The sequence below is a fragment of the Cnephaeus nilssonii genome (assembly GCF_951640355.1).
Source record: "Cnephaeus nilssonii genome assembly, chromosome: 17".
In the NCBI taxonomy this organism is placed as follows: Eukaryota; Metazoa; Chordata; class Mammalia; order Chiroptera; family Vespertilionidae; genus Cnephaeus; species Cnephaeus nilssonii.
Window position 1 is genome coordinate 33,117,028 of NC_137088.1, and position 12,800 is coordinate 33,129,827.

At 42.4% G+C, this 12,800-nt stretch overlaps 1 protein-coding gene across 9 annotated transcripts in view; it reads right to left on the reverse strand.

Moving 5' to 3' along the window:
- Positions 1–12,800, reverse strand: part of TFDP2 (transcription factor Dp-2) — a 140,827-nt gene that overhangs the window by 8,431 nt on the left and 119,596 nt on the right. For 7 of the 9 annotated variants that reach the window (XM_079794687.1, XM_079794686.1, XM_079794694.1 and 4 more), the window contains 3 exons: positions 7,973–8,135; positions 4,913–5,059; positions 1,801–1,869 (listed from right to left, as the gene is read on the reverse strand). In XM_079794687.1, the coding sequence (XP_079650813.1) occupies positions 1,801–1,869; positions 4,913–5,059; positions 7,973–8,135 (379 nt within the window). The remainder of the gene's footprint in view (positions 1–1,800; positions 1,870–4,912; positions 5,060–7,972; positions 8,136–12,800) is intronic. The other 2 variants (XM_079794688.1, XM_079794690.1) reach the window with 1 other exon arrangement.

Here is a 12,800-nt window from a genome sequence, read left to right on the forward strand (position 1 = left end):
ACCTTCCGAAGGGCGACCGGTCTTCTCCTGCCCCTCCGATTTATACACGAATGTGAAAGGGAAAGAAAAAGAAAAAAAAAAAAAAAATATATATATATATATATATATATATATATATATATATACACATCTACAAAGTGTAAAGCAAAAACCTGGACTATTTAGGAGTACTTAACATTCTATCCTTCAGACAAAGTGACTATTTCAGGGGGAAAACATAGTAACCCCGTGGTATCTTTACTTCTGAAAAGTGAACTTCACCAAAAATTAAATGACTTACAGTTGTTCAAATCAAAGTTGATTTTAGGATTGGTTGAAAGCTTTTCAAATAAAGAAAATTGCAGATAAAAGCCAAGGCATAAAGGCATGCATTCCCTCCCAGGAACACGCCCGTGCCATTCCTTCCCCCCTCCTTCCCCTATAGGCACGTGTATCTCCTAAACGCGTCTATTTCCTAAACTCAAAGGGAGCCCATGAGCTCTGCAATCACCCCAGGCCAACCCCATAAACCTGTGCCCAAGGCCCCACGTTCTCCGACTTCCCCGTGAGCCACAGCAGCGCAGCCTGGGCTCCCCGTAGCTGCTTCCCCACCCTTCCCGGGGCCACAGTCCTCAGTGTGTGTTTGCTGTGGCTAAGAGAGTCCTGCTTGCTTTGCTGCAAGGAAAAACAGCAAAGGCATCAAGATTCCCTGACTCATTTTACAAGTTTCTGGCTGGATTGAATATAGCTCCACTGTATGGCTCTAAGTGAATTTTTACACCAACCGCAATGACCAAAAGTAGAAAAGAAAGTCCATCTACCCTGTGATTTTACCTCCCATAACTTCATACAAAGGCTCTGTTATATTTTTTAAAAATCATCCAAATTCTAGGCAATTAGCCAAAAAAATATATAGAGATCCTTATCTTACCTTATAATAGACAAATATGCAAATTGACCGCACCTTCGCTACGCCCAAGCCACGCCCACTAACCAAGCCACGCCCACCAACCACGCCCACCAGGAAACCATTGCAGGGACGTTGGGGTGTGGCGGAGCCCAAGGCCGGGAAAGCCTTGGGGCGGAGGCTTTCCCGGCCTTGGGCACCAGCAGGGAGCCTGCACGGATCGCAGGCAACGACCAGGGGGTCGGCTCCTGCGATCCTTAGCAGGGATATTGGGTTCGGCCGAGCCCGGGGCCAAGCCCCGACCCTGAAAAAGGCAGAAGGCGGTGGCCACAGCCAAGGCCTGGGTCCCCGGTGCGGGCAGAAAACTGGTGCAGGCAGCCAGGTGAATGAAGGTCTATTGCACGAATCTTCGTGCAAACGGGCTACTAGTTACACTATAAATTTTAATTTTCTTTTAAACATAAATGCATTTTAAGGTTGGGTATTTTTACAAAGCTTATTAAGTATTGCATGTTATTCTGTTACTTACAGATAATGAATATTAGAGGTGGATTTAATTATTTTACTCAATGTGCCCAAAATTTAACTAGCTTTACTTTTTAGTATTCCACATTAGGACTAAAACACACACACACTCCTAATAGTTTCTGTTCAGAGTAAAGATAAGTGTCAAAGGAAACTGTTGTATAAAATGCCACCCACAGGGCAGGTGAGGGCTGCGGGGCCCTGAAGCTGGTGAGAGACGGAACCAGCTTAGAGACAGACCGGGGGATGGCAGCGGGCTCGCCTGTGGGAGGCTGCCCTCCTGTGGTCCCAGACACGCCCTCAGAGGCACCCGAAGTAGGAAACAAGCAGGTAAGCGGAGGAGCAGACACAGGCAGGGGAGGTAACGAAAGGCATCCCGGCACCTTTACCTGCAGGAGAAGCTCTTGCAGCTGGGCCCGCTTCTGCTTTATCCGCTCTATCCGCCTCTGCTTCTCGATCTTTAAAACACAGGCCACAAAGTAACATGAAGACATGTAGGGTATAAAGCACTGCTCATTTTCAGGTCCCAGTTCTGAGATATCAAGAATTTTCTTTAGGGAGATGCAAACCAACATCAATAAAGACAAGACACACCTCTTTGGGGGACAGGGGTTGGGGTAAGCGAGCAGACAATTCAGCAGAATCGCGGCAGCTGCTATCAGTAATGAAACCATCTGCTTAAGGAATACCTGGTGTGCAGGACGCATTGTTATTTACTAAGGAAGTTCCAACAGTGAGAGCGAACACTTAGAACACTTCCTCTATGTGCCGGCACCCAGCTCAGCACTCCCCACACATTACCTTAATTCCTCTTCTCAAACCCTATGTATGTCCTTATCCATTTGCATGTAAGGAAGTGGAGGCACAAAGGGTTAAGTAACTGCCCCAGGGCACACTGCTTAGTGCTTGGCCAGGACCCTAGCCACCTGGTTCCAGAGACCCTAATATTAATTGCTTTGCTATATTATGCTCACCCTCCCCACCCACCAAGAATGAGGTAAGATCTCAGTCTGACTTTTATTTTTACTTTTAATTAATTTGCTTTAAAAAAAATCTCACATGGCTGATTGCCAGGTAAAAGAATACACATATAGTCCTCTCCAAAATGTGTTACCAATTTGCACTCTCATTAGTAACAGTATTTCCCAATAACCCAGTCAGTACTAACACTCTCCTTCCGATGGTGCACAGGACCTTCTATGGTCCATACTTGGCCCTGGTCACAAAGAAGTTAACTTTTAATCCTGTCGTATCTTGTATCATTTCCTGTTTCACATGTGTAAATATCACTTTCCCGAAAGAGAAATTATGTCAGATTTCTCCTTTTCCTTCTTTCTCCTTCCTTCCTTTTCTCCTTTTATTTATTTTAGTTTATTATTGACGGAAAATTGCTATACTATATTTTGACTGACTTAAATAAGCACAGCTGGCCCGAGCCGGTTTGGCTCAGTGGATAGAGCGTTGACCTGCGGACTCAAGTGTCCCAGGTTCGACTCCAGTCCAGGGCTCATGCCCGGGTTGCAGGCTCAATCCCCAGTAAGGTGCGTGCAGCCAATCAATGATTGTCTCTCATCAGTGATGTTTCTATCTCTCTCTCCCTCTCCCTTCCTCTCTGAAATCAATAAAAATGTATTTAAAAAGAAATAAGCACAGCTGCTAATACAGGTAGCTTATATATATTCAATATACAATTCATTTCGTCTGCAGTAAGAAACATGCTTATGGGATAAATTTCCCAGCTTCAAAAGACTATTATTTTCCTCACTCTTTCGACTACCGGGAAAATAGATCTTAGGGTTTGATTTTCCTTGCGACGAGTTCCTAATGGTCTCTTTGGGCAAAAAGTCAGTGACATCAAATGAGACATTTTTCTTGTCTACTCCAAGAGAATATTTCTTATTTGCTCCCCATCCGCTCTCGTCTGCACCAGGAATTTCCTCTCATTATTCCTCTAACCGCTACCACACTTCAATCCTAAATTACTTTAGGCTGACTGTGAAATCAGTGTGGCCCTCATCATTTGAAAAGATGTAGGCGTTGCGCCCTGTACCTGAAGCGTGACAGGTCAGGCCCCCGCCTGCCCCTCCTGCACACACAGGCTGTACCGACTCTACCTCCAGAACACTTCTCCAAATGCCACTGCCGTAACTAACGCAGGCCACCTCCAATCGGCCCCTCCGTTCCCTCCTGTCTGTCCAACTTCCAACCCTCTAGTAGAGTGACCTTCAGAATACCTCCCAGCAGCCCTCCTCTTTATAATTCTTCAAGAGCTTCCCTAGTTTATAGGATCAGGTCCCAACAGCTCAGCACTTTCTCCTGGCCTGTGCTCGGGCCACACCCCGCTGTGGGCATGCTTTCCGATGCCTGCCTCAGCCCATGCAGGCCTCTGCCCGGAAGGCCCTCCCTGCCCTAAACCACTTGGCAAACGCCTACTCCTCCCTCACGACTGAGCTCAGGGATTTTTTCCTGTAAAGCCCTCCCTTATCACCCAGAAAATCTGTACCTACTTCTTTCATAGTAGTAATCACATTCTTGGTAACACTTTTTACATTTCTCCTCTTAATTAGAACAAAAGCTCCTTGGCGTCAGAGATTTTGTCTGTACAATCTTTGGTGAAGCACAGAGCTAGCAGATGCTAACAGATTTCTGTTATCAGCTTAATATTACCGGTAATTAAAATGATGCTCAACTTCCACTCTATCAAAAAGAGAAGAGGAGGGCATTTCCACTGCACCATATAAAGAAAGTTATAATTTCTGATAAATGTCTGGTTTCTCCCTCCATCCACAAGTATGATGATACCAAATCATGAGAAAAACATGAAATCAAACACATTTTTCTCCGTAAGCTACCTGTCATCTCAGTTTATTCCCTTTATGGATATGACAACAAAAATATGTCAGATTGGAAACTATGTCAAGGCACATGCTCGTTTAGGAAAGATTTCCTGTAATGATTAAAGTTAACAGAATAAAAATGTTTTTGTACACATCATGTCCAAATTCATGTTACTGCTAAACATCTGATCCATTCTGATAAAAATACGAGTGAAATACCATTCTGTTGCCACTGATTCTAGAGTTAAAGGTAAAAGTTTAAACATAAGAAGCAAACGGACAGCTTCACCCATATTTTGGGGGTCCATAAAGCAAGCATTATATCAAAACTGAGATAGTATTTGTTACATGAATCACCAAAAAGTTATTATTAGATGCTCAGAATTGAATTAGAATAAAATGAAGATCTTCTCTAAGAAACAATAAAAATCAAGCCATTTAATTTCTATACCCCTCGTTTCATCAGGACATCAGTCAGACTACATATCTCTAAAGTTTCTTCCAGTTCTAAAACTCTACGTAGAAGAATCTATTTTTAAAAAAGACACAGTATACATAAATAATTAGGAATATTTTACTAGTATGTAACCACATTTCTAAATTAAAATGCCTCTGATGTAAAACAAAGCAAACTACTTTGTATAGTCAGATTTTCCTTTCTTACCTCCAGGTTTTGACACTCCTGAGCAGAATTTGTAGGCAGGCCAATCCACTTGATTTCTTTTTTTTCTTTTGATATTATGTTCATTGCCATTAGCACATTTAAAGCATCATAAACTCTTCGCCTAATGTTCTTCTGGTCATAAGCCTGCTAAAAAATACATTTATTAAGTGATAAAAGTTAAGGGTTAAGATAACAATCACAAGATATTAAAATATTTAATAAATAATACTACCTAATAATAGAATAATATGCAAATTGACCGTACCTTCGCTATACCCACCAGCCACGCCCACCAGCCACACCCACCAGGAAACCATCCTGCCGGAGGCTTTTCCGGCCTTGGGCACCCTGCGACGGATGGCAGGCAACTGGCGGTCGGCTCCTGCGATCCGTCGCCGGGATGTTGGGGTGCAGCCGAGCCCAAGGAGGCTTTTCCGGCCTTGGGCACCAGCGGGGAGCCTGCGACAGATGGTAGGCAACTGTCGGTCGGCTCCTGCGACAACCAGAGGCTGACCAACTGGAAGTCAGTGCTGGCCCCGCCCCCAAGCAAGCGGTTAGGGGCAATCAGGCAGGCAGGCAGAGGGGTTAGGAGTGATCAGGTAGGCAGACCAGTGGTTAGGGGTGATCAGGTAGGCAGGAAAGTGGTTAGGGGAGATCAGGTAGGCAGACCAGCGGTAGGGGTGATCAGGTAGGCAAACAGACCCTCACTGGGCTGGCCCCGCCCCCAAGCAAGCTGTTAGGGGCAATCAGGCAGGCAGGCAGAGGGGTTAGGGGTGATCAGGTAGGCAGACCAGTGGTTAGGGGTGATCAGGCAGGTAGGCGAGCGGTTAGGGGCAATCAGGTAGGCAGACAGCCCCTTGCATGGCTGGCCCCACCCCCCAGCAAAGAAAGAGGGAGGCCCAGGCCAGCCAAGCCATTGCACCCCAGCCTGTCGCCTGCAGAGGGAGGCCACCGGTGGCAGGGGAGGGGAGGCAGTGCTGCACAGATGGCAAGCAGTGGCAGCGGCGGGGGTGGGGCCAGCTTCCTGCAGACCGGGGAAGGAAAGACCCGATAGGCCCTGATCTCAGGCCAGGCCTAGGGACCCTACCCGAGGGGTCCCGGATTGTGAGAGGGTGGTTGGGCTGAGGGACGCCCCCGAGTGCATTAATCTTCATGCACTGGGCCTTTAGTCTATATATATAAAAGCCTAATATGCTAAGTGTCTGACCTATCGGTCGACTGCTCGACCAGTCTGTATGACACGCACTGACCACTGGGGGGCTGACGCTCTGAATGGCAGGTTAGCTTGCTGCTGGGGTCCGGCCGATTGGGACTGGGCGAGATGAGCAGGACATGCCCTGGAGCCCTCCTGTGGTCCGTCCCTGGCCAGCCGGCCCCCCATTGGCCCCGATCAGGACTTGGAGAGATGGCCCCAATCGGCCCCAATTGCTGGCCAGGCCAAGGGACCTCACCCGTATATGAATTCATGCACCGGGCCTCTAGTATTATTATAACATCTTCAAAGTGCTGAAAACATTCTGTGCCATTAGCACATTTAAAGCATCATAAACTCTTCGCCTAATGTTCTTCTGGTCATAAGCCTGCTAAAAAATACATTTTAGCAGGCTTATGAAACTATCCTTCAAAAGTAAAGAACAATCTAAAGAAAGTAAAGATTATGTTACATACAGATCTAAATTTAAGAAATGCTAAAGGGCCTTCTTCAGGTAGAAGAAAGATGATGTAACTGAGATAGAGCATGGAAAAGTAGGATGGAATGAAGACCAACAAAAAAGGAAAATCTTAATTAACACTCTCTGTATAAAACAAGAATGGCCCGACCGACGTGGCCTGAGTGTTGACCTATGAACCAGGAGGTCACGGTTTGATTCCCAGTCAGGGCATATGCCCAGGTTTTGGGCTCAATCCCTAGTGTGGGGCACACAGGAGGCAGCCAATCAATGATTCCCTCTCATCACTGATGTTTCTATTTCTCTCTCCCTCTCCCTTTCTCTCTGAAATCAATAAAAATATTACAAGAATGTCTTTTTGAGGCTAGAATATATATAGAACTAATATACATGACAACAATAGGATATATAGCAGAAAGGGGTAATGAAGTTAATGTGAGCTAAGGCCTTGCATTGTCTGGGAGGATATTCAACTTTGAAAAGTCAAGGATGCATGTTTTGAGCTCTAGGTAAACAGTACATCTCAAAATGTGGTCCATGGACTAGTACTAATCCACATACTCTTACTAGCTTTCAATGAAAATAGGGAACTTGCACCCAAATGCCAATCACAGAGATCACTAACTAAAGAACACTGTTTAATTCAGCTGACTTTTTTGAGGGGGGTGGGTAGCAAGACTTTCTCAATGAAGAAAAGTGTGTTAACTTGCATTGTGGAAAAAACCCTTTATCTTATTGTGTATGGGTAGATCCTAAGAACAAAATCCAATCAATCAAATGCCCTGATAATAAAGGATGGTGGAGAACACTGAATCCATTTAAAGGTAGAACTAAACTTAAATAAAGAAGATTTGCCTGGCCAGCATGGCTCAATGGCAGAGCACTGATCTATGAACCAGGAGGTCACAGTTCAATTCCCAGTTGGGACACATGCCCAGGTTGTGGGCTCGATCCCCAGTGTGGGGCATGCAGGAGGCAGCCTATCAATGATTCTCTCATCATTGATGTTTCTCTCTCCCTCTCCCTTCCACTCTGAAATCAATAAAAATATATTTTAAAAATAATAATAAATGGGAAGCTTAAGTTCTATAACTGAATGTAAATAGAAATGCTGACACTGTAGAAACGATAACATAAAAAATATCAGTATACAACCCCCAAAATTGTATTTTAAAAATATGTGTTCATCTGTATGTTGAAATAAATAATAAAAGAATTCTTTACAAAACAAAAAATCAACAACAAAAATTTCCCAACAGACCCTCAAGGAAAGGAGGAATTGGGAATTCCCTAGCTTGTCTGAGTCCTCATATTGATGACACGGATAACCCAAAGAGGTACGCTGTTGCATCACTCATCACAGTCAATGTCAAGTGCATGATCTACCTACCGAATCAGCCGCCAAATGGTTATTTGTATTGGTGAACTCTGATACCAGCTCATCAGCTACTTCATTATATGACGTTGTGCCTTTCCGCTGAACTTTCTCACACACTTTCATTGAAAAATGTCTCAAGCCTTTTCCATTTTTATCTCCTTTTTTGCTTCGTTTACTAAGAGAAGAAAACATATTTATATTTATACTCCATTATACTTACTTAGAGACTTCCTTTACAAAAGTAGAAAATAATGAAAAGACAGTAATTTGATTTTTGTTTCAAGTGGTAAGTTTTAATTGAATTAGAGATGAGGAAATGTTTTAAATTTAAATTTTACCTTAAAAGCCTAATAAAATATAAAGCTAGAGTGCTTCTCTTACACACATCACCTATTTCTTCAACAAATATTTACTGAGCAGTTATTTCTATTATGTGCCAGGCACTGTTCTACATACTGGGAATAAATCCATGAGAAGAACAGATACAAACTCTGCCCTCGTAGTTTATATACTGGTCAATACTTATCTAATTATTTCAAGTTTGGGTAATGCCTAGGCCTAAACTTTGATAACTTAATCATTAAAATTTCAGGGATTCAGTTTAGTTCTACTAAACTGAGTGGTTTAGTTCTGCTAATCTGAGTGCCAACTATATGCCAAGATTATAAAAGACATGTCAATTTAATATTTAATATTCAAACAGACTACACACACACACACACACACATACACACACACACACACACACACACACACACACACACACCAGTTACGGGGGAGTCTAGGAAGATAGTAAGACAGCAGCATAGTTTTCAGACTCTCCAAATCCCCAGATAAAAACAGAGCAACTAGACAGCAAAATGCAAACCTCATGACAATATTTACAGCAAAACTAGATGACAAGGTATCCTCAGAATACAATACCAACGGCCAAAGGCCTACATGGTAGTGAGCAGAATAAGAAATACTCAACGGGGCTGCATTTAATGGAAATCAGAACAGTAATCCCCAAATAGCCAATACGAACTTACTAGAAAGCACAGCAGGCCAATTTGAGAGCAGCAGTTGAAACCGGAATTTCACCCTCTTCAATACCAGCTGTGTGCAAGGGAACCAAAATAAGGACTAAAGAGGTCACAATAATCTATTTTGCATAACTCCCACAACTGATATTCAAGAGAAAATGACTAATATTGAAGAGAGGCAAAGAATATACTGACAATAAGAGTATCTGAAAAAAATAAAATAAAAGGGAATAGATTCTAAACATTAAATGCTAATAATTGAAAAAAGTGTTCATAAAATACAGTCAAACCTCGTTTCTCGAACATCTCCCATCTCCACTCAGTTGCTCACAGAAAAAATAGGTTGTGGAACCAAACTTCGGTTTTCGAACTGACAACCCTTTCAAGCTGACACCTCAGCATGACAAAGAGTCTCTCCGGCAACAAACAAAGGAGAGAATGCTTTTGTTGCTGGGGAAATCACCGAATAGCACAATTTTAAAACAATTTTAAAACGTAGAGGCCATCAAGAGTGCTAATGTTGCTAAGGGTGTGAAAGAAACAATGATCACAGGCAACTGAAGAGGCAGAAAAACTTGTTGATTTGGATAAAGGAAAAGCAGTTAATTAGTGACAGCCATTTCTGAGGCAGTGATATATAAACAAGCAAAGATGCTGCATACTGAGCTGAAAGAGACCCGGGAGTGAGTGCTGAAGTGAGTGCTTCAAGGCTAGTAGCCGGTGGTTTTATTTTATTTACTTTAAGTCCGTATCCAGTTCTTAACAAGGACCTCATAACTGTTCTAGAGGCACCCCAGTCCTTCCTGACATGGCCATCATGGTGAACTTTCCACACGAATCCGGTCATGTCCCTATTCTGTTTATGTCACTGTCCTAAGTCATTTCGTTTTGGAAAAGAATCCAATTCCCATTTGCTGTGTCCATTTCCACACAAAACCCACTCTAGGCTGATATGCCCTTAGTTTGGTGCATGGAGATACAAATGGCTAGTCACACGTAAGTTAATATCATTCGTACAAGTCAGGCGACAAAAGTATATAAGAGTTGCTAAAAATAGGAGCAGAGGAGTTATTTTGAAAAAACTATGTTGTGTATGGGATTTTTAATTTATACTAAGAACTGGATAATGGCTTAACGTAAATGAATTTCTCGACTCAGTGTTTATATACTTTTTAAAAGCCAGCGATAAAGCATGGTGTTATTTTTCATGTAATTCTAGTATTTTTAAAAAGGGAGCAATAAAATAATCATAGGGTAGTTTGGCTAATTTGTCCTCTGTAGTCATACATGGGTAATATTTAAATAAAAAGCGAAACACAGTCCTTAAATCGGAACAGCTAAACTTTAAGTGCTGAAGAACATACTCCTGAAACATAAATACAAGACTACATATAAGTTTTATAAGATTAGTTCAGTGCATGCAGTGATAATAAACTTGAGGAGAACTGTGGTTAAATATCAACATTGGTAAACTATCCTATCCTATATAATGAAAACATACTATGTAAATCGACCAAACGGGGGAACGACCGGTTGCTATGATGTGCACTGACCACCAGGGGGCAGACGCTCAACACAGAAGCTGCCCCCTGGTGGTCAGTGCCCTCCCACAGGGGGAGCACCGCTCAGCCAGAAGCCTGGGCTCATGGCTGGTGAGTGCACCGGCAGTGGCAGGAGCCTCTCCCGCCTCTGCTGCAGGCAGGCGGTAAGGAGCGAGGGGTCCCGGACTTGTAAGAGCCCCAGACTGTGAGAGGGATGTCTGACTGCCGGCTTAGGCCCAATCCCCTGAACAAGCGGACATCCCCCGAGGGGTCCCGGACTGCGAAGAGGGTGCAGGCCGGGCTGAACGACCTCTCACCCCCAGTGCACGAATCTCGTGCACCGGGCCTCTAGTTAGTTATATATTTTGAGCGATTTACTTCATTTAACTGACCCAGATTCCTCATCCATCAGAAAAATGGGGATACAAATACTGCTCTCACAAGGATACTGTGAGGATTAAATGGTATAGCATGCATAGAACGTTAGGTACCACTAGGTGATTTTCCTCTTCATGAGCTCCAGAATTTTCATAACCAATACAAAACTGAAGGGTACTACTCAACATTGGCTGAATCAAGAAATTAAGCTTGTTCTCTGAAGGTTATTAAAGCATTGTGCCCAAAACAATAACAACCAATCAATGTCTACATTAAAATTCAATAGTAGTGAGAATAGTCAACACCTGCAGTACACAGGTAGGAGATTTGGACCTGGCAACCCCTTCTATAAAAACTTCTTTGAAAGTCAAATGAACAATGCCTCTAGTAAAAGAACATTAAAAGGTAAAAGCCTATATAAAGAACTCAATTCAACTGAACAACCCAAAAAAAAAAAAAAAAAAAAAAGCAACCCAATTAAAAAATGGACAAAGGAATTGAAAAGACATTTCTCCAAAAAAGAGATATGAATGGTCAATAAGCACATGAAAAGATGTTCAACATTACTAACCATTAGGGAAATGCAAATCAAAACCATAATGCGATATCACTCACACCCATTAGGATGGCTATTAACAAAAACAAAAACAAGACGTATTGTGAGGATATGGAGAAACTGGAACCCTTGTGCATTGCTGTGAGAATGTAAAATGAGTAGAAAATATTATGGCAGTTCCTCAAAAATTTAAACATAGAAAGAAGTGACAACCCTAGCCGGTTTGGCTCAGTGGATAGAACATCGGTTTGTGGACTGAAAGGTCCCGGGTTCAATTCTGGTCAAGAGCACATGCCCAGGTTGTGGGCTAGATCCGAAATAGGGGACATGCAGGAGGCAGCCAATCAATGATTCTCTCTCATAATTGATGTTTCTATCTCTCTCTCCCTTGCCCTTCCTCTCTGAAAACAATAATACACACACACACACACACACACACACACATATATATACACACACACACACACACATATTTAAAATATAATAATAAAACAAACATAGAAGTACCATATGATCCAGCAATTCTACTTCTGTGTACATAGCAAAAGAATTAAAAGCAGGGACTCCCAAACAGATATTTGTACAACAGAGTGTTCATAGCAGCAATATTCAATAGCCAAAAGGTGAAAACAGCTCAAACATCCATCAACAAATGAATAAAAAATATAAATAATGCAATATTATTCTGCCTTAAAAGAGAATGAAATTCTGATACATACTACAACATGAATGAACCCTGAAGACCTGATATGTGATATAAGCCAAATATGAAAAGGTAAATACTATATGATTCCTTTTATATGAGATACCTAGAACAGTTAAATTCATAGACAGAAAGTAAAACTTTGGCTACTGAACCAGAGGAAGTGGGGAGTTATTGCTTAATGGGTACAGAGTTTCAGTATGGGGTGGTCAAAAAGTTCTGGAGATGGGTAGTGGTAATAGTTGTACAATAATTTATTTTTTCAGTGGTTCTTTCGGTTTTGAACTTATTTATGTTTTGTCATTTATGCTTAAATGTTGATGGCTTAGTGGCTTCATTAGCCAGTATATCTCTGTAAAATGAGATGATATGGTTTTAGCATTTCATCATTAATTATGGATAAAAAAACCAAACTCATTGTGCCCTTGACCAGACTTGAACCCAGGACCCTCCAGTCTGCAGGCTGATGCTCTATCCACTGAGCCAAACCAGCTAGGGCTATTCTTCATTTTTTAAAGTCACTTCCATGGTCACATCTAGTTTATTACTACTCCTGCCACAATCAGAAAAGGTGTGCCTTTTCCTGACAAAACTCTTACAACTCAATAATAAAATGACAACCCAAAGGATCTGATCA